Source organism: Polyergus mexicanus, unplaced genomic scaffold, assembly GCF_030449975.1.
Source record: "Polyergus mexicanus isolate NDT 795.1 unplaced genomic scaffold, iyPolMexi1.0 SCAF_4, whole genome shotgun sequence".
In the NCBI taxonomy this organism is placed as follows: Eukaryota; Metazoa; Arthropoda; class Insecta; order Hymenoptera; family Formicidae; genus Polyergus; species Polyergus mexicanus.
The window spans coordinates 4,830,853-4,852,566 of record NW_027223324.1 but is presented as its reverse complement, the minus strand read 5'-3'; the positions used below and the strand labels follow the sequence as shown (position 1 = coordinate 4,852,566).

General features: G+C 35.8%; 3 protein-coding genes across 4 annotated transcripts; all 3 read left to right on the top strand.

The window, feature by feature from the left end:
* The first annotated feature begins 454 nt into the window (after window positions 1-454).
* On the top strand, window positions 455-2,273 carry LOC138932259 (uncharacterized). Its single transcript, XM_070293921.1, has one exon. It carries the CDS (start codon window positions 900-902, stop codon window positions 2,163-2,165), a length of 1,266 nt encoding a protein of 421 aa, XP_070150022.1. The 5' UTR covers window positions 455-899; the 3' UTR covers window positions 2,166-2,273.
* A 324-nt stretch (window positions 2,274-2,597) lies between these two features.
* Window positions 2,598-7,682, top strand: LOC138932258 (serologically defined colon cancer antigen 8 homolog). 2 transcript variants are annotated; one of them, XM_070293919.1, is made up of 10 exons: window positions 2,598-2,692; window positions 2,801-3,180; window positions 3,661-3,798; window positions 4,261-4,591; window positions 4,671-5,454; window positions 5,587-5,825; window positions 5,963-6,074; window positions 6,279-6,396; window positions 6,942-7,018; window positions 7,101-7,682. In XM_070293919.1, exons 2-10 carry the CDS (start codon window positions 2,975-2,977, stop codon window positions 7,604-7,606), a joined length of 2,511 nt encoding a protein of 836 aa, XP_070150020.1. In that variant the 5' UTR covers window positions 2,598-2,692; window positions 2,801-2,974; the 3' UTR covers window positions 7,607-7,682. The 2 variants fall into 2 exon arrangements, with proteins under 2 accessions (XP_070150020.1, XP_070150021.1); XM_070293920.1 differs by having other exon boundaries at window positions 2,611-2,688.
* A 1,223-nt stretch (window positions 7,683-8,905) lies between these two features.
* On the top strand, window positions 8,906-21,577 carry LOC138932208 (nuclear transcription factor Y subunit alpha). Its single transcript, XM_070293803.1, has 8 exons — window positions 8,906-9,735; window positions 12,013-12,505; window positions 12,920-13,016; window positions 13,873-14,630; window positions 14,746-14,922; window positions 15,267-15,529; window positions 15,646-16,436; window positions 16,900-21,577. The coding sequence occupies exons 1-8, from the start codon at window positions 9,689-9,691 to the stop codon at window positions 16,962-16,964; spliced, it is 2,691 nt and encodes an 896-aa protein (XP_070149904.1). The 5' UTR covers window positions 8,906-9,688; the 3' UTR covers window positions 16,965-21,577.
* The last annotated feature ends 137 nt before the right edge of the window (window positions 21,578-21,714 follow it).

Sequence of the window (21,714 nt, the reverse complement as noted above, 5' to 3'; positions counted from 1 at the left end):
ATATTCCATTTAAAAAATACATACACTCGTTATTTACGTATATTGCATATATATTGCATTTCATTATGTAAACATAAAAGCATGCAGAAATAATCTCAAATGTTATTATCTCATTAATTATTTTAATCTGAAATTATCTCTTTCTCATTTCTCTTTCGTCTCTTGTATATCTTTAATTTCATCTTGTATCAAGATATTTTAATTTTACTATGAAAATAAGTCAGTATTGTACGACTCAAAAATGATAAAACAAATGAAATATATAATAAGCCATAGTGTTCTAGATCTATAGCTAAATTTGTCGAAAAGAAATCTTGTAAAGCCTTTATTAACTAAATTTATCTACAGAAGAGCTATCAAATTTAATGCACAATTTAATATTGTTATCTTGCAAAACTATAGCACAATTTAGTAAGAAAGATGTAAGAGAGAAGTGAGACTTAAGACACATTCTGACATAGCGAAAACTGAACAGAATTTACGTTTGATTGATTTCGCGATCAATTTTTATCGTCTTACTGCAAGCTAATCAGAAAAGTCACGAGCTTAACGCGATGTTAAATATGAATGCGTAATTCATGCTATTGCAATTTCTGCTCGAATCTGCTGCCAGTTTTCTCCCCTCCGAACGGGTTTCCACCTTGGCGTGGTGGAGGGGCTTACAGTTGCATCCAAAGATTCATCTGCTCAGAGATGAACTTTGGGATACGATTAACCAAGAGGAACCCCCCAAGCCAAGGCGTTAGCAACCGTGCCGAGGGCTGCGTGGCGCAAGGGAAGTTGCGTCGCGAACGGTGCCTCCTGGATACCAGGTGACCTTCAGGAGTATTAGCCAAGCCCCGGATATTCGCGGCTCTATCCGGGTGATACCGCACGACCGCGGTACTCGTGGGATTAAGATGGAATACTATGGAAATAATGATAAACTCAATAACACACTCCCCCAGGGCGCGACTACTTTGGTCGGCGAACCGGAAGAAAAACAATCGCAAAACAACCTGAGAATAGAGGCGGTTAAGGATCATCCCCAGAGAGATAAGAAAATTCGCAAGTATAATGGAGCTGCCCGACGCAGATTTAAAAAACAGCTCGAGAAGGAGAGGATGGAGAGGAAAAACCAATCTATTGCTTCAAATTTGACTGGCGAAGATAAAAAGAGAGACGAGATTGAAGAGGCTAGCCCGTTCAACAAACGCCCTAGAATGAACGATAACTCGCTCAGTTCTATGGAGTACTTGTGCAAAGAATCTGAGATCAATGATCAAAAAGCTTCAAGCTCAAATGCTCAAGTTACATACGAGGTTGGTCCGTTCAGAATATCTAAATGCTCTAGACTGGACGATAACATACTCAATTTGTCTACGGATCACTTACGCAAAGGATGTGAGGACAACGACCAGGAAACCTCAAACTCAAATGTTCAAATTACATCCGAGGTTGATCCGTCCAAAGTGTCTAAATGCTCTAGACTGGATGATAACATACTCAACTTGTGTATGGATTACTTGTGCAAAGGATGTGAGGACAATGATCAGGAAGCCCCAAACTCAAATGCTCAAACTACATATAATTTCTTCATAATCATAAAACATCCCGAAAGAAAATTAACCAATAACGAGGTATCTGCTGTGAGAAGATTGGTGATGAAGCGTGTCCTCAGCATGTCCAAAGACGCAGGATTTCCCCGTTTTTACAGTAACACCGAATGGAACGGCGCAATCTTTTTTAATTGCGCCAACAAAGAGACTGGCGAATGGCTAAGTAATCTAACACCAGAATTGATTCTAGACGATGGAGTTCAATTGCGCATATTGGATATTGACGAGCTTTCTAAGGGTCACCTTGCTACAGTGCACGTGAACGATTCTGAGATTACTATTAAGGACGTTTTATTCTTACTTGAAAATCAGAATGAGGGCCTAGTCACCAATGATTGGATCATCTTTGGCAGCGAAAACAGGGACGTCAAGAGTCCCTTTATTGTGTATTTTGGGGATAGGTCGCTAGAGGTCTTAAAAGCATTGGAATTTAGACCTTTTTGCGGTCTGGGCCGGGCAGTCGTAAAGCTCAGAGAACGAAAAGACAGTGATGCTGAAGTTGAGAATGAAAAGACATCAACTCCTCGTTTAAATAAATCTGCAACAGAAGTGCCTCGATTGTTTTAGCCAGAAGAACGGCTGCACGGATATTATCATCACGTACAATTTCTTTGGCAGGTTAAAATCAAGATTTTGGATTAGATACTATTACAGATAGATCCTGGATTGGATATTTATTGCAGATAAATTTATCGCAGTATTTTTCTTTACTATGTCTGTATTTTTTTTTTTAATAAATATGTTTATATATATGTATATTTTTTGCACACCAATCTCATTTTTCGTTCACTTGTAAAAAAGATCGCCTTATTTTTACTTAGAAAGAAAAAAAAGAAATTTTAAAATTGCGATATCTGATAGGTAGCAATCTTTAGTAAATGTTCAAATAAATTTTTTAATTTTTCAGCTGAAGATCGTTCTATTTTAAATGTAGTGTCTAAATGAAAGCTTGGTTTGCGCACATTTTCATCATCGTGGTCGTTGCGGTCATTGCGCACTGTTTGATCATTCTGTTTCCATAGGAATCCTGCAATAAGACTTGAAAAATGTCAGGAGGCGATAGCGCCGGCGTTCGCTTTTCTTGTCTACCGTAGGTATGCTTTATCGTCAAAGGCATGCTGGCTATTGACTAATAATACAAGTCACGGAATATACGTATCGGTGGTGGTACGGTACGGTATCACCTTGCCCCTCTCCCAAAGGTCGGACGGTACCATCGCACGCGAGCCACCGCCAGGCTCTTCCAATTACTACATACAATGTTGAAGCACGAGATTCGATTTTCTTCTCCCGACCGGGAGGAGCGTATCATCGATTGGCGAGCGTTCTTCAAGTGAGGAGCCGGAAGTGCCTCACCGAGGTAGAACGCGCTCAGAATGCTGGCAGCGAACACTGCTTACGGTCGCCGTGAATATCATCCCTTCGCAGCCGGCAGTTTGACGAGTATCGCGACCCTTGGCAACGCGGATACAACGCGCCCGAAATTCTTTCCGAGGTTTATCACCAGGTTGAAAACGTCACCTGACATAAGCAACTACGCGGATCCGGCGTGCGTCGCACGGATGAAGCGATTAAAGAATAGGTGAAATTGGAATTTATTCATTTATTTTTATTCTTATTTATTAATCAAAGAACGTCTCTTTATGTGCACATGTGTAGTATTTTTCTTTATTTTTTAATAAATAAAAAAACGAGCAAATTTGTAAATCATGTAACGATTATAATTTTGTATACGTATATAAGAAGAATAAGAATATATTTACGAATGGAAAAACTTACATACATAATAGAGCGAAATAAAAAATTAGGAAAAAATAGTTTTAAAAAGACCGTGATCGAAAAAATCATAATTTAAATTTTAAATGGTACTGAGATATTCTTCATTGAATTTCTAAGAAATCGAGACCGAATTGGAGATATTTATTAGACATTTTTTTAAATTGAACTGAAATATTATTTCGGTTTAAAAGCCTGACTGCCAATTTATTATTTTTATTTGAAATTTATTTTGTTCGAAGAGATCTTTATATTTGATTGAGCGTTAGAAACGATTATATTCTAGAAAAACAAATGGAGTTACAAAGATGGATCTAAACAAGAGGAAACCGGCCGATTATATGGAATTTGCATATAGGGAAGCTATCTTGAAACTGAAGTATCTGTTGGCTGAATCTTATGCGCCAACAGGAATATCTGGAATGTGAGTTGACGAAGAAAACAATAAAGCCAACAAACGGTTAAATAATTACACATAATCAATGTCACAAATAAAATTAAACCAGAAGATAAAATAGGTTTATGTATAAATCTTCATACGAAATAAAATTTACAAATCAGATTATAATAATCAACCAAATAACATTTATATTATATTATTTATGTAAATATTTAAAAATGTGTGCTTTATAAATTTAAGGAAGATCTCATATTTAAATTTGATTGTACTGATTATTTAATTAGAGTAATTATTATTTAATGTGTGAATAATCTTATCTATACGTATCGTTATTTAATATATCATGTATTTCCCAGAAATCTCTAAAAATTACGTTACAATTTTTTTACGCGTCCATATATAAAATTTGTAATTATATCCTATATATATATAAACAATAAGATATACATATATGATAAAGGGATAACACGCATAATTTTTCTATAGGAAGCCGCAAGTTCGGAGCATATACAAAAGCAGTAATCCGCGAATTAGTGAGTCCGGAGAAGACACGGATGATCAGAGCATGATCAGCGATAGTTTTCCGAGAAAGAATCTGCGTGGAAATGCGGTTTCAAATACTTTTCCTCCTCTTTCGAAAACTATTCAGTCATCGAAAGCGTATAGTAATATAGCGTTGTCAAAAGCCGATCTCCAATCTATTCCGCCAGAGTTAACGTCATTTATCGAACGGCAAGAAGACTATATCGAGCAACTGGAACGAGAATCTCAATATTGCAGAGACGAACTGATCAATTTGCTGAGCAAAGTTCGCGAGGTAGATAACTTCTGATTCACAATGCAATTTAAGAATAGAGAAATAATTGCGATAAAACTTGATTGATGACTTTTTGTAGGTTGTAGCCGAAAACGAAACATTGCATAATAGGAATCAAACTGCGTTGTCCAAGTGCACTCTGCAGAATCACAAGGATCACTGTACCGATCAGACGGATCAAGAGTATCACAAGCAAGACACGAGCGATCATCATGTCGATAACTTTGAAAGCAAACGAGAAAAATTTTTGGAAGGACCCAGTATAATGTTTGAATCGAGAATCAGCGAATTGGAGGCGCAGTTGATGCAGGCAAAACTGGAATTGCGGAAGGCACAGGAAGAGAATCAAACAAACTTGAAACGTTTGTCCGAAACTAACTCAAATGAGGGCAGCATTGAGTTAAAAATTGAATTGGACAAGACTCTACGCGCAAAATACGAGGCAGAGATGAAGCTGGAGGAACTGCAGAAATTGTTGTCGGCCGCGAAAGACAAAGAGACTGAGGCGATGCAAAAAGCGAAACGATCTGTGGACGAGAGGCAACAGATTGAGTTCGAGAGGAGTCAGAGTGAAATGGAGATTCGGAGACTGAAGGACGAGCTGGAAAGGCAACACGAGAAGTTACGGGAGGCCGCCCAAGAAACGAATAGACGTATAACCGAGGAAAGGCAACATATAGAGCGTCGATATAATCAGCAAATCGAGCAATTCACTGCCGATATCGCGTCCCATTGGGAAACAGCTAATAAGTCGCAATTGGAATCCGAGAAACTACGACGGGAGATTAATGAGTTGAAACGAGAATTATCTCAGAAACAAACAACTATCGATAATCTGAAAAAAGAGTTGCAAAATAAGATATGTAAGCTTACGCAATTTTTCATAACGATAATTTATAAATAAATGTTGAAAGCATCTTGTATATTTACATATGTAAGATCTAATTATTTGCGCAATATTACATATATAAAAAACATATTTTTATTTTGTTTAGCTACCTTGCAGAGCGATCTTAATCAGGCATTAAGCGAGAAAGATGCGGCGGAACAGGAAATTTTAACCAGCAAATTGACAACTGAGCGAAACGAAAGACAAGCTCGTCAAGAGCAGAGTAGATTGCAGGCAGAGATAAATTCGTACAAGCAGCGTCTGGAAAGAGCGGATGCCGATCTGGTACATTGCAGACGAGAAAATCTAAGACTGATGGAGCAAATAGCGTCTTTGGAGAAAGAGGTGAACATGTGCCATTTTTCGATTAAATTATAATATCTCCGTTATTGGTAATAACAAAAAAATTAAAAGATTATTGATTATAAAAAGTTTCAACAAAATGTGATATTTTAAAATAAATTTCTTGTATACATTTTTAGATCAGTATGAATAAGATTGTACGTGCCGAAGATGATCATAAAAAGATTATGCCTAGATTGGAAAACGAAAAGGAATTGACTTCAATGATAATGGACATGGGAACTAAGCATGGTAAGATATCGCCCTAGATATGCCTATGTTAGGTATATTGTCCGTGAAGGGTGTTACCGTGTGTTGACATGATTTTGACTTAAGAATGATATCTCTCTATGTGTGTGAGAAATCGGCATGCTGACACTATGCCTAGCATAGGCGGAGATTGAGATTAGTCGATTAACATCGCAACAGGCTGATCAGGCAACGTAAATTTCGCAGCTGCCACAGTGGCGGGCCTAGAAGAGGCTCTGAATAGTCAAGCCACGCTCGTCTCGAGACTGACTGCCGAATGCCAATCTCTCACACAGCGTTTGGAAGCTAACAATCTTAAACACAAGTATATTCTCAGTTCGACTTGCGGAACTCAAAGATATATAATTCACTTCAGTTTCAATCGTCAAACATTTATCTAATTTATATGGTTTCGCGATTAATTAAATCGATTCTCCCTATAAAAAAGCACATGTTGACCTGTAGCCTATGACGCTCATTTTTACGCGAACGCGTGTAAATACTATATATGCTAATTATAATTAATAAGAATGCACTACTTCTCACGATATATATCTAGGGCTATTCTGTGTTGACAGAGGGAATCGTTAAGAGAGACGTGACAACAGTTGGGCAAACCGCTTCGCCTTCGAGCAAGAAACGTACCGTTAAGGTTGATCTAAAAGTAAAAGTAATTCCGAAAAAGAAGTCAGACACTTCCAAAACGACTCTATCAGCACAGTAATAGCGACGTGTATCCTAGAACGAAATGAGAATTATATACTATGCTCGATGTGACTTTCATTTTTCGCTAATAATTAAACGTAATATTTTTAATCCCATATCTCATCTCTTTCTCTTTCCGTTAATTCATTTACACGTTTATCTCAGGGAAGAAATGGCCGATTTACAAAACAACATAGAACACTTGTCAAATAAGATACAAGGCAGTCTTGCAAGTCATGAAGGTAGTGATTTTTATTTATAATTCGCATATTTTGTATATAATCGAGACACATGAACACATTGAATAAGATAATTATTTTCTAGGAGGAACTCTTATGGAAACTAACGATGATATTGGAATTTTTCATTATAACACTACAATGGATTCAGTAGCGCCGGCGCATGCAAAGGAATTACCAGTCGGTGCTCGAACGATTCATCAGGAATACGATACCGCGAGCGGTCAACAAATAGAAGCGAACGCGCCAAATGGAAACGATCAACCGACGAACGATTTATACGACTCATCGGGCGATCAGAGATGTATTACGGAAAACAACTTTGCGCCGAATGCAATGGAAACTATGGATCAGCAGATATATCAGCAGCAGAAAGAAGTGGGTCACAATAATGAGGAATATACGAACGATCCAAATATGGACGCTTACATGATGGAGCAAGAACATAATCAATATAGTGATTATAGTCCTTCGCAGTACCAAGAAGGACAGTATGTTAACGGCGAACAGTTTAATGTAATAGCGGAACAGATAGACGATAATCAGACTGTCTCCGATGTAGCCAGATCAAATACTGAAGCTTTACACTAATTAACTTTGTATTAACGATATACGCGCATATACATATATATAAATATAATCAGAAGAAGCTCTGTATTAATTACTTTTTGATTCTCTAATGGTTCTCTAATTTCCCTTTCTGCTATGTTTTTCCACTACTCACATTTGCCACCATGTTAAAGAGGGAAGAAAAAAAAAAAAAAGATATGCATTCAGAGCATAGTATTTTCCATAGATAATATAATAAGAATAGATTGAGTGAAAAGATTTGAACAAGATGTAGAAAGATATAGAAGATATATATGTATATATATATATATATATAGTCTTTTTGTATCTCTCTCTAAAGAAAGAAAATAGCTATAAGTATTCAATTATGTAAACTGATTATTCTGAGAATGCCATTGCACATACGTGAATGAAAACGAAAGTGTAATTATGTGTACTCTTTCTCTCTTTGTCATCAAAATATGGATATAGAAACTGTTTGATCTATTATTGTCTATAATATTTTCTATTTTTTCATTCACTTACAAATTTTAAGATGTTCATGTGATTGCATAAGAAATGTGAATAGAGAGAGTAGCAGAAAAGCACAAGAAGGAAAATGATAATTATACTAAGGAATCTAGAAGTGACCAGTATGGGGACTCTTGATAATACAATGTTCATGAATAAACATGCAAAGAATATAGGATAATGCACAATTCGAAGCGATGAAACTCCCTGAATTATTCTCATATCCTTCTTATAGTACATACCCAAAATGCAAATTGATAAAGCAGATTTTTTTGTAATGTTATAGCTTCATATATCTAAGATTGTAATAATTTATTTCCTTAGTATAAAAACTTACCATAATTTTTTTTTTTTTTTAGATAAATTCGTAGATCGCTGCTTTAAAAGGGTATTCGTACATATAAAGGAAAATATTTTCCTCAGAACAAAATCTTCCTCAAAACAATCGGTTATCTCATTTCTCTTATAGACGCCTAATATGCGAATTATTACGCTAAGGAAGTAATATTAATCTTTATAAGAATTAGTTTATTAATGTGACTTATACATGAACTGTCTTATCCTATTTTAATTTCTAGCAGTTTCTTTCGCGGGACCCGGGATCACCCAAGTTTTCTTATAAACTGTCAAAGTCGACAGATGCATCAACAGTCACAATGCGCGCGATATCTAGATAGGATACGTCCAATCGATATATGACACATTTCTAGTAACTTACTAGGCTCTCGCCATTCGTCATCGTGACGCGAGAACGTCGTCCGGTTTCCGATGTCTTTTCGGACGCGAAGCGTACGAACGGTCTCGCGACTCGATTGCCCGACACATTCGTGGTAGCATTTCGTACGCGAGAGAGAAAGAGAGAAGAGGAGAAGAGGGTACGTGACGGAGAGACAGAGAGCGAATTCGCGAGTTATCGTAGCGAGTAGCGAGAGTGCTTGGCGGCGAATATATTATATCCCATATCGTGCGAGAGAAGAGACGTGTTTATTCGCTCTTCGCCGAGGGTATACGCGGGGGAAGCTACGTACAAAGCGGGGAAGAATCCGGGAGAGAGCGCGCGGCCGTTGACGCGTTCCTTCGTCGACGCGAGAGGTGGTCTCGTTCGTCGTCTCCTAGCGATCGCGCCGCTCTCGTCGACCTTCTCCGGGCCCGGTCGTCGTTTCTCTCACGGTGTCCCGCGGTAGTGTCGGGTCCAACGTCACACGCGCATCTCCCAACGTATCCGTTGCTGCGATTGTGGACACTTTACGGCGTTGCGACGTGCCATCGCCACCGCCACTACTGCAACCTCGTCGAGACCAGCCGTGATTCACCGTCGTACACCCACGAGCGTCATCGCACGCTTGTGAAACAGTTCTCGCTCGCCAAGGATCCGATTGTCAATCCGATTACGCGCTGCCAGCGAGAACGAGAGCGACAGAAAAGAGAGAGAGAGAGAGAGAGAGCGGGATAGATAGACAGAGAAAAAGAAAGAGAGAGAGAGAAGAAAAAAAACGAGAGAGAGAGAGAGAGAGAGAAGAGGCCGCCCGCTGACCGTCCGCTCCGTCGCTCCACACTTTCCTCCCACCCAATTGGTATCAATGTTGTCTGGCAATGGTGTGTAAGGAGAACGTGGTATCATGGTTTGGGAATCTGTCCAGGTAATGTGTGCATCGGGGAGGAAGCGTCGCGGCGCGGCGCGGCGCGACGCGACACGCGACGCGCGACGCGATGTGACGCGACGCGACGACACGATTCCTTCCTCTTCGAGATATTTCAGGAGTAATTTTTGCGTAACCGTCGACGCGTCGTCGCCGTCACACGATCCGCGATATGCGCTATCGAAGACCTCCACGCCGTCGTATCCTGTAGTATCTGTTTTCTAGTATACTAAAGGACGATCTAACTCTGGCCCAACTACACCAGATATATATATATATATATATATATATATATATATACATTTGCATTTTGTCTCGTGCATCATTACAAGTCTTCAGATAATGATCTTTGGTATCATGGAGAATGATATAGCCAACTAATGTTCCTCGATGCGATTGATTAATTAGACATTAGACGCACTTGTGTCCTTGTCGTCTCGTAAATTCTACGTTTTTTGTACGAAGCGACTCTTTTGGTCATGCAAAGTTATATTTTTCATTCTCTTTTTATTGACTTCATGCAATTCTGAACTTATTCTACACTCTCTAGATTGTTCTTTGAACAATTTTTCTTTAACAAGGATATGTAATTTCTTGTCAATATAATTTTTATACTAGACATCATCGTATGTGTGTATACATATATATATATATATATATATATATATGTATAATATCATGTGTAATGTATAAAATGCAATATAATGTGATATTTGTCATTATACTACAAGTCAATACTTATGCATTAACAATTTTACTATAAAGATAAAAAAAAATAAGAAAGACATTTTAAGACAATAAAGAAATATATATCTTTATATTGGATATCATTATCACACTTATTTGTATATATATATACATATATATATATATATATATATATATATATATATATATATATATATTTGGACTTATCAAAATTGTTAAGTAATAAATCTAAAAAATAAAAAAAATATTCTTGATAAGATTAAAATAAGATGGCTAAGCTATATCACAAGAGTCTTTCAATTCCAGCGCTTTTCTGCTTTGACAAAATGCAATTTGATTGCTGCACATACACACACATTTAATTACTCTTTTTTTTTTATTTACGAAACTTTTCCCTCCATGAATATGTAAATATCTAAATTTTAAATAATACATTATTTTAATTCTTATACGAATAATGATATATATATAATTTTGAGTGCATTAGTGCATGATATTTCAACTATCAATGATTGCATAAGACAGCCATATATATAGGTATAAATTAGAACATATATAAATACTAAATAAAATATATATAGGACTCTTCATTTTTTAAGTAACACAAAATTAAATTATTACAAATAGGGGAGACTATTGGAAACATGTATTTTGTATGATAATCATCCTTTTAATAATAGTAAAAAGTTTAAAATTACTAATTTGATCATATTATTTTAATCACTATTTGTTTGCAACTTGTATAAACAAATGTTCCAGTTATATGTCAATTTTATCTGGAAAAAATTATTTTATTTCCTTTAACATTTTTTTTTTTTTTTACATATCTCTTCTATGGCCTTTAAAAAATCTGCATAAAAAAATCAAATATTTTGAGATTCTTTATAATTTTAGCCATTATTTAATATATATTTACAAAATTGTACTCTCTCTTTCTGATCTCTACAAACACTTTAGATTTTGAAAGAGGGGTTGTTGTGTATATATATTTGGAAACAGATTTAAATATCTTTAGATACAACATGCTTCTATTTTTATTTTTTTAGAATAGTCTGAAGTAAACTAAAGAGAAGCAAAAAGGTCAAATCCTAACAAAATAAATGTGAAAGTAATATACAAAAAATATTTCAAATGACAAAAATTCTCTCATAAAAATTGCAAATATTATAAAGTTTCCAAATTCAAAGGTTCCATAATGTCCCCTTATATTATTAAAGTTTTATAATATTTTTCTTAGTTTAAAAAAAATACTAAGGCCATTGAATTAATTATTAATGTTTAACTTCTAATGCTAAAGTTAAAATTATTATATATAATCATGGCAAATGTATATATGTTTGATGAATGATAATGCAAATTGATAATTCAATTGTCTGTTTGCAGCTCTCCAAAAATGTACACGACAAAGAGTTTATTCAAAGGAGAGACAGAAGTAGAATTGAAAGAGGCAATTAAAATGATAACATTTAGAGCTGCCACTTTTAAATAGGAGCATAAAGATTGTTGATGATGTCGACGCGATATTGTGTTCCGTATTATTGTACTAATCTATCACTTTTATCTGTTTAGTTATAAACGTATCGATGTGATGTGCACATTGCTAAACATGTGCTTGCCGTTCGAAGTACGATACCTTGGCACATGCATCGAGGAGATCGGCAAGCGGGATTATAATGACCTGCGCGATACGGAGCACCATGCGAACAACGCCTCCGACGTGGCCGAACTGACGACCTCCAGCGTGACGGATAAACGCACGCGAAGAAAACTGGCTCTTTACATGGCGCTATTGCACTCCTGCAATTATGCCTGTGCGGTGATCCTGTATAAGAATCTGTCGAATCTCGATCATCAGGAAGTTATCAGTCTGATAAATGGAACCACCTTTAATGCGGATGATCAACCACTGGAAGAGTTGTTGCTGCTGTATACGATGGCACTGAATCATCCGGCCTTCACGTACGAGCAGAAGAGCGTCTTCGGCAATATATTCCTCAAACTTCAGGAGGAAGAAGCTCGTCTGAATTTCTCAAAGATAAACTCTTCTTATAAATCGACACAAGTAATGTATGATATTCTATCTTTCCTTTTTTTTCTTTCTTAACGAAAAAAGACAATGGCCAACATTTATGAAAATTGACATCTTTTTTCTTTCATTCACTGCCTTGTGTTCCGTATTTTTGAAATCATTATTTTCCGGGAAAAATAATGATAGAAATTTTGTAAAATTATCTAATATACATCGATTTACAGTTATTGTCAAGTGTAACATAAAGAATATATTTTTTTATATATATATTGTAATCGTAAAATTTTTATATCATTAACTTATTTAATAGTAATATACATATAATATATATATATATATGATTTCGTAATATTTTTAGAAAAAAATTGTAAAAACTGTTGGTTTTATATAAATGTGTACTACATATTTTTTGTGCACAAACATAATACATGATTTAAATTTATACAGGGTTGTACGCCGTGCATGAGCACGAATGAGAGGCTAATGGAGCCTGAAATCCCGAATAGCTGTTTAATGCCGCCACCGCCGATGCAGTCTTATCATGGTACGCTATGTCTCACATATTTTAAATGTTCATTAAATTTAATGTTTGGAAGAAAAACATTTGACAAAATATAATTAGGATTCTTGCATATAGGACGCGGTAAAACCTACCATGTAGTAAGAAGCAATTTAGGTTCAACCAAGATCTCCATTTTTTTGAGAATAAAATTTGATTGATTTTACTTTTGCATTTTTTATTCAACTTTAGGATGCACTAATGTTTAACCAATCAATTAGAACAAAAAGAGCAAAAATTTTTTTACTCAAAATTGTCAATCAAACAAAGCATTTGTACGAAGCATTCAATGAAATGTATCTTTACTTAATTATCTCAACACTTTAAATTTAAGGAGAATTAGTTACAATAATGTGTCAATAACATATCATGTATTAGTAATTTTAGTTTGCATATATTTTTATTATTATAACAGATCTATTTATATTTTATTTAAAATTTTTTTTGCCTTAAAAGGATGTTTAAAAATTGCTTTACAAAATCTCTGATTTTTTCGAATAAATTATTTTAAATAAACAATTATGTAAAATGTTTTCTGGAAAATATATTCTCATGTATATATACTGCAATAATGAAAATCAATCATAAACAATTTAATTCTTTTGTAATCAAAAGTGCCACTATAATTATAATAGTTTTAAATTTACTATGTTTAATATTATTTCCTATAAATAATATATAAAATATATAATAATAGATAAACTTATTTGTATTATAATGTTCTCTTTATCTATTGTACTTGAAATGCAATGAGATGAATTGTTTGTATTATAAATCTACGCGCGTTTTTTAAATTTAAAAATGCTCCAGTATATATATTAACATGATATAATGCTTACAGGAGAAATTGCAATGAGGAATGCTATGGTCACTGGAATGCCACCCGGCCTCACGATACCTCCACCAGGATTATGTCTGCCCAGCCCGGAGCAAATGCCTATGGGATCCGGCGGTACTACCCAATACGTTCATCTCGGTTTCCCATCTATGAACCATATGCTGCCAGCGTGGACGGGTCAGGTTATGATGGGAAACCAGTTGATGTATCATACCGGCGACATGCTGGCTTATCCACCTTCTCCTTTAGTCAGTCGCCAGTCATCGCCATCCCAATCACGATCTCCTAGTCGTAGCAATTCGCCAATGGGTCGCGGCAGGAATAACATCAATCCGCGCACTTCATCCTCGCAAGTAATCCAGTCCAACTCGAATACCCTCACGACATCGTCGAGCGGCTCGAACAGTCAAACAAATATCTCCGGCTCAAACACTATCAATAGCAGCAACAGTAACAACAGTAGTAATAGCAGTAACAACAACAACAATTCTCTACCACCCCTACCAGCGCTCGGCGCAAGCAGAAGTCTTCCTAGTCAACAATCGTTACTCCCGTCGTCGCGACCCGTTCCTCTGCCTATTACGAGCACGTCGACCTTCTGTCGACACAACTCTGTCGACAACGCTTCGGCGACCCAATCAAAACAACCCCCGCCACCGCCACGACTCAGGTCATCTAATTCCGGGGATTCTCTTTGGGAGACTCTAGGCAAGGAGATGCCGAACTTTAAGAGCACTTTGCAAAACTTTTCTTTAGACGAAGTAAGTAAAATAACGTTTTTTTTTTGTACTGCTGCCGTCAGAATGTCTGGCGCAGATTATATACATTTGCGTGTATACAATTTGAAATTAGGTTATACATATGTATGGATTACAGATCAGTAGGTTGAGCGACGAAGATTTGAGGGACATCGGCTTGACATCGAACGCGGTAGGACAATTGAGGAGTATAGTCAAGAGTCAAACCAATGGCTTAAATCAGATTTCAGCGGATAAGAAGCTGGACAGTACTAGCAATATAACGCATTCGGTTACCGAGATAGTCGAAAATGAAGTAAGATTATATATAGAGTATATATCGTAATATATGGTAATCTACTTGAAGGATAAGAATTTCTCGGTTAATTTGAATTTATTTTTTCTTAAAATCGAGAAAGAGATTATAATTTTCAAGTTTTAACTAAAAATATTATGCAATATAAGCTTCAATTTTTATGCATTTTCTCTTGTTTTATTTTAAAACAAGCTTTAAATATTTCTTTAAAAAGATTGTTTAAAAAAATTTAAATTGTAAATGCAGTTCACACTACTATAGAATCTTGTAATTTGTAAATGAATGTCGTTTATCATGATGTTCAGCGTTTTATAAGTGCTAATATCATTTATTCTATCATATAGGTTGTATCAAATATGGAGGTCTTGGGTGATAGTAATAATTCAAGCGGGAAATCGATACCGTTACAACAAGAACAACATCCGATGATGCATAATTATCAAAATCACGTAACCACTCACAATATACGGCGTTATCCCATGCCGTCGATAGACCCCGCACCAATACAAATGTATCCTGCTCCGCCACAGATGTACACAGCTCCGAATTCATCATGTTATACTTGTCTTACTGTACCAGTAGCTGGAATGCAAAATCGGTTTTCAAGGTATATACAAACTTTGATTAAAATTCAATGCAAAATTTAGAAAATATTTTAACATTGAAGGAGATACACACATGTGATAATGATGATCCTATTCTGAGACGCATCGTACATTTCAGATGTAATGTTCAGCACATGAACTGCCTTGCGCGACTGCAAGCGCTGCGGCTCGATTCCGAAAACAGTTGGCACTGTTCTCAGAGCAGTAGTTCCGACAGCACCGGTAGCAGATCACCCCCGGAAACGCCGCCAGCTGCGCCGTGGGTCGGCAGCGACAATAACAATGTTGCACCGTCTGTCACAGATCACATGAATTCAGTGCATTCGGCGCCGTCCCCGCATATTGCATCGACATCGACGTCCCAACAACCGATGCAGTCGTCGGTGCCACCGGAGAGCAGACAACTCACCAGGAAGAATCCGCGCACGATGCGACAAAAGAGCCAGGGGATGCTGAACGGGATCGGAAACAACGGGAACAACGGCGGACCACCGAGTCTACCACACTGCGTATCCTTCCCAGGGCCACCAACGCATTCGCAGCTTGCGTATCTGCCGCACGGTCACGCCTTCTCAGCCGCGCTGCGGCCCGGTAACAGCGGTATTTACTCCAACTTCTTGCACGGTCCATCCGCACGACCAGCTTACCCGTACCAGCCGAACGGCGAGATCATGTACTCGTACACGGGTCATCCCGCCACCGCGTCCGGTAGTACTCCACCGCCACCGCCAAACGCGGCGGCCGCCGCGACGCCGGTGCAAGCGTCGTACATGCCGCCTACGTCGGTGGTGACGTACGCGACGGCGGCGGTGATCCCACCAACGAAGATCTCTTGCTACAATTGCGGTAGTAATAATCACCTCGCGGTAGACTGCAAGGATCAGACAATGGAGGACCTCACGAAGAAAGGTACGTCCTCCTAATGCAATTGAATGCATTATGTTAAGGGTGAAGAAAAGGCTTTTCGTAAACTATACTTCTAATTTTTCATATGTATAACAAAACTTTACTGTTTTCAAACTAATTCCAGTGAACTTTATCTCGACAAGATTTTAACTTAAGCCTTAATTACTGTATAATATACTGTAAGATAACTAATATTCAAAATTAAAAATTTACATGATACAATTTTACAAGGAGATTATAGATAAGAAAAAAATTATTTAAAATTGATAAAAAGTAGGATTGATCTGGAATACTGGGATACTGTAAATATTCATAAATTAGTTTAGTATTTATAGCGTTTTTTATGGGAGGAGGGGAACTATTTTCTTATAGTTGATTGCACACTTGTATGGCACATAAGTACTGAGTGCAAGTTTGTATCGTTCACGAATTGTCACAAAAGAACACGAAATCCTTTCAATTTCAGCCCAGTACCGACTGGATTATACAATAATGAAGCAGCCCGGGGAATGCCCGAGTTCCGACAAGTGATCCCCTGCCATGGACCACTCTGCTACCACTCATTACAATGATCACCGCCACTATGACCGCAACTATTACCATCATCGTCATCATCAACACCATCACCACCACCAAAAACAACACCGCCACCACTACCAGCAGCAGCACCATCATTGTCATTCTAATTATTACCACCAGTATGTCACCAATGTGCACCGATCTAAGGACAAGACGTTGCGAGATGACGACCGCTACCGTTCCTCATTTCAGTTCTCGGTAATTTTTCTCAACGTCCTATCTTATAATCACGATAACGATAACGACGCTAATGCTGACGCTGACGATGACGGTGACAATGACGCCGATGCCAAGCACGACAGCGACGAAGTTTTTCTAACCGAGAACGTTTCGCGATTCACGGTACCGGGTATATCTTTTGCAAGTTCTTATGTATGATAGTGTGATCGCAAAGTAATTTAATATTGTGTAAAAATAGGATGTAGTAGTATATTGTGTACAAAGGAAGAGCAAAGGCGAAAAAAAAAAATACGAGAAATAATCGAGAGATCGCGCCATACACACTGGAACACAATGTCTTGTCTGTGTTTCTTTTCCCGTAAGACACCGTTTCGAGAGGTTTTTGGGTTTAAATAATGACTCGCGTCCTTCTAGCAACACACACATCTGTGAGCTTATCGCTGTGACTCCCAATTTCTGCAGTGGTCTCCTATCCTCCTTCCTTTGTATCCCCAAATTGTTCTCTTAGCTATTAGCTGTAAGAGAACATGCAAAGAATGGATAAAGAATACATTGTGCTGTAAACAAGGGTAAGGAAGTGAAAATTATATGAAATTCGACTATATTTAGCAATCGATACTTTTACTTCTACTATGTCTATGCTATTATTATTATCACTATTATTAAACTACATTACTTCTACTATCGCCCCTGGGCTCTACGACATTTTTATGTATATATATTTTTCTTAATTCTTATACGCGCGATGAATTGATAACGACGTGTGAAAAGAAAAAGCGTATAATATATATGTGAGATAGACATGTTATTTTGTGTGTGTGTGTGTGTGTGTGTGTGTGCGTGCGCGCGCGCGCGCGCGTGTGGTATGAGTGAGTATGGTGTACGTATGTCGCGTGCGTATGTATCTATGTGTACATGCGAGAAAGAGATAGAATGCAAGAAAAAATGAAAGCTAAACGGAAGAGAAAGGGAGAAGATGAAAGAGGCAGTAAAAATAGAGGAGAAGAGTGAACAAGAAACCAAAAGTGTTCGATCATCTAAAGCCGTCGTTGCGCTCCTATGTATGTTTGTTCCGCGTACGCGTGTGCGTGAATATATAAAAAAGCACGCGCGAAATATATATTATATATTTTATATATATACGCGAATATATAAAAAAATATATATAATATATAATATATATTTCGTAATTATACATATGTCTGCTGCTCACAACTCCTTTCTTATCTTACTGATAGCTGTAGCTAGACGGCGATTCTCATATTATTATTTATACACGAGTAGTCATGCGATTGCACGTGCATTTGAAACTGTTTTATACGACTTTTACGACCGATTACCGGTGTCTTTGAACGCGAAATCAAGCGTGAAGTCTTTTTTTATGCGTTTGATTGCAACAACATTAGTGTGATTAAGCGTGGTTAATCTCAATCTTTTTTCCCCCCTTTGTACATCTGTGTATCTCTGTCTACATTATAGAATTATTATTTAAAACAGGAGAATCAAGAGCGATTTTTTCCGCGCTGTTAACATCTTGAGAACTGCAGATTCTTAAGAAGCACAGATTTTTATGCAGATTTCAAGATATTTTCAGATTGGATCAACAATGAGATATACAATGCATTCTACACTTCAAAACTAAAAATACACAAGTTTTATTCCTTCATCCTCTCTTAAGACATTATTTATGAAATCTTTCATTTAGTTTTTAAGCTAATATAGAAGTGTATAATACATCTGCGCGCTTTGTGACATAAGTTTGAAAACACAATTTTCCTGGTAATATACATTATGCGAGTTTTGATTTAAAAGCGGGAAACGAAATTAATTAACCAAAGCTGCAACACACTGGTTGGTGCAAGGGATTTTTTTTTAGAGAAAAATGCGCAGGATAAATCTGAAATATTATATGAGTAAAATATGGCAGCTAACTAGCAAAAAATTGCTGATGCATTTAAAATCGACTTTTTCCAACAAATACAATACATAGCTGGAACTCTGCACATGAATGAAGTCGGATCTTGAGAACGAAAATTCTTTCCGCCTCACGAAAAATCATAAATATATATTTTCTCGTACGAATGGTAGTAGTGAAAATAGTAAAAAAAAAGTAAGACTAACGTATACAAACTTGCAAGACAGCTAAAAAATATTAATTATATAGACAGAAACTTGAATAAAATAGGGAATATAAGAGGGAAAATTATAGGGGAAATGATTTAAATGTTATTATATACAGCGGTGGTAAAAAGGAAAAAAAATAAAAAAATAAAAATAATGGACATCTGAAAAATATGTAAAATCTGATTTTCATTATTTTTGAAATAATCGTAAAACACATTCATTATTAATGCAAAATCTTACGTAAGATGAAATCAAACTACACCGACTGTCATGAATGATAGGAAAGAACCGAATCAAATAAATTTCGTGTGTTAATGTAATGTATTTTGTTTAATTATCATAGGTTGCTAGTAAAATATCACTTATTCTATAGCTTTGCAAACAATGCAATATTATTCTGTCATTTCATTATCTCCATTTTTCATTTTTGCATTACTGCAATCTGCGGATAACAAATTTCAAAATAGAAGAATTAAAAAAAGTACGTAGAATCAAATGTCCGCCAAGCTTTCATGACTTGCAAAAAGCTGCAATTTTTCAGTCGATTCGGAATTCGCATTTTCATTTTATTATCGTAAATGCATTTTCATTAAATCCTTTTTATAGCATTGCAACGAAATTGCTTATTAGAAGTGCGATATACCAAAATAAAGACGCTTTTAGCACTAATCAAAGATTTAATGTGTTTTAACGAAAAATTAGGAGGATAATTGCGTTTTTTAAAAAAATTATGTACAATCTCTGACTTTAATTTCAATGATAGATTCTCTGATGAATTTGGAGTCGATTTTTTTTAATCAAAATATCGTCTAGACATCGACAATTTCCAAGTTATGAGAAATTGAAAAAGGAATTTTTGGCAAATTAAACTTTAGGGGAGATATCAAATAGACAATAAACTCACATTCTTTATTACTCGCATTATTTATTTCAGATATATGTTATATTAATAAAATTTTTATTTGAAGCTTAAGTTACAAAGATAAATTATATTGTATATAAATTTACGAGAAATGTGTAACGATGATTTTTCTCTGAACATTTTTGTTAAGAAAAAAATCGACTACATTTTGATCAGAGAATTCATCATTAAAATTAAATTGTGGAACGTTTTATATATCTGACTATATTATAAGTTCTAAAAGAATGACATATTTTTTATTTACGTATATATTTCTTCTTGATTGCAATTCTTTGATTGCTAAAATTTGGGCAGCTTATATTTTTTCTTGCCACAATCATGCGATAAATATTTGTTCGACAATTTACGGAAAAACTGGTCACAAGTCATTCGCCATCACATATAGAAAGAATCAATGAATACGGTAAATTCACTTAAAAATTTTTGATTATTTTATTTCTTTAAAGTTATTGCCTAGATATCAAATCTATTTTGATACCAGAAATCAAATTAGAAAAAATAGTGTGATTGTTTGAAAATCAATATTATATAAGAATTATTTAATATTGAACGTTAAAAATATTTGATGAATTCAGTTTGAAAGATGTAAACAGATAATGGAATCTTGAAGTGTATATTTATTTGAAAGAGGCTCAAATATTATCAAGAGAGATATTTAATATTATAAAAAAAAAAAGAAAAATGGAAACAAAGTATATATAGTCTAGTATGAAGTGTAAAATATCATGTCAAATGTTAGCTATATTAGGAAGGATTTATTTTTCGCACGCACTCATTTTACCTTATAGGATTTGTGACTGGAAGGTACATGCAGGATTGCATACATTTTTTTTGTTTTCGCATTTTAAGTAAATATTTCTCCAAAGGAAAATTGAATGGTCGCGAAATGCCGTTCTTGGAAAGATGTTGGCTCTAACAGGTGCTTGTTGCTAAAACTGGCATCGGATTTTTGAAAAGGATTAAAGATTGGGCATTAGATGTTGCAGTTCCTGTTACTGTTAAAAATTACAAGAGTATTAGAAGTACGACTGTCGTATATATATGTATATACGTATATTCAAGTATTAGGAAAATTGATAGAGAAAAGGAGAGCTTGATTTTCGCGTTCTTTGATTTTTTTTGGATATAATTAGAAAATCGAAACAAAGTCTATAAAATATTTCGACATTAAGTTAGATAATTTATACCACGTTTTTGATAATGTCGTTTCAACATTGTCATTTTGATCAATTTAAATCGCGCGTTCCAGTATTAAAATTTAAAATCATTCGAGAACTACAAAACGTAAGAGCACAACACAATGGCTGAAAAATTAAAAAAAAAAAAAAAAAAAGTACAAGACTCTATCAAATAATATCGAGATTATTGGTTGAAAATTTGATAGAGATCAAAATAATCGCTTTCTCGACTTCGAATTCGATTTCTCGAGCGTTAAGGCAAGTTGATTACGTCCGTTGTTAAATATGTATCAACAAA

Coding starts and splice junctions, on each gene's coding strand:
- LOC138932259 (XM_070293921.1), top strand. CDS start 900: ATGGAATACTATGGAAATAATGATAAACTCAATAACACACTCCCCCAG.
- LOC138932208 (XM_070293803.1), top strand. CDS start 9,689: ATGGTGTGTAAGGAGAACGTGGTATCATGGTTTGGGAATCTGTCCAG. Junction 13,017..13,872: donor GCCGATGCAGTCTTATCATG/GTACGCTATGTC, acceptor TAATGCTTACAG/GAGAAATTGCAATGAGGAAT. Junction 15,530..15,645: donor ATGCAAAATCGGTTTTCAAG/GTATATACAAAC, acceptor CGTACATTTCAG/ATGTAATGTTCAGCACATGA.
- LOC138932258 (XM_070293919.1), top strand. CDS start 2,975: ATGCTGGCAGCGAACACTGCTTACGGTCGCCGTGAATATCATCCCTTC. Junction 3,799..4,260: donor CCAACAGGAATATCTGGAAT/GTGAGTTGACGA, acceptor ATTTTTCTATAG/GAAGCCGCAAGTTCGGAGCA. Junction 7,019..7,100: donor CAGTCTTGCAAGTCATGAAG/GTAGTGATTTTT, acceptor ATTATTTTCTAG/GAGGAACTCTTATGGAAACT.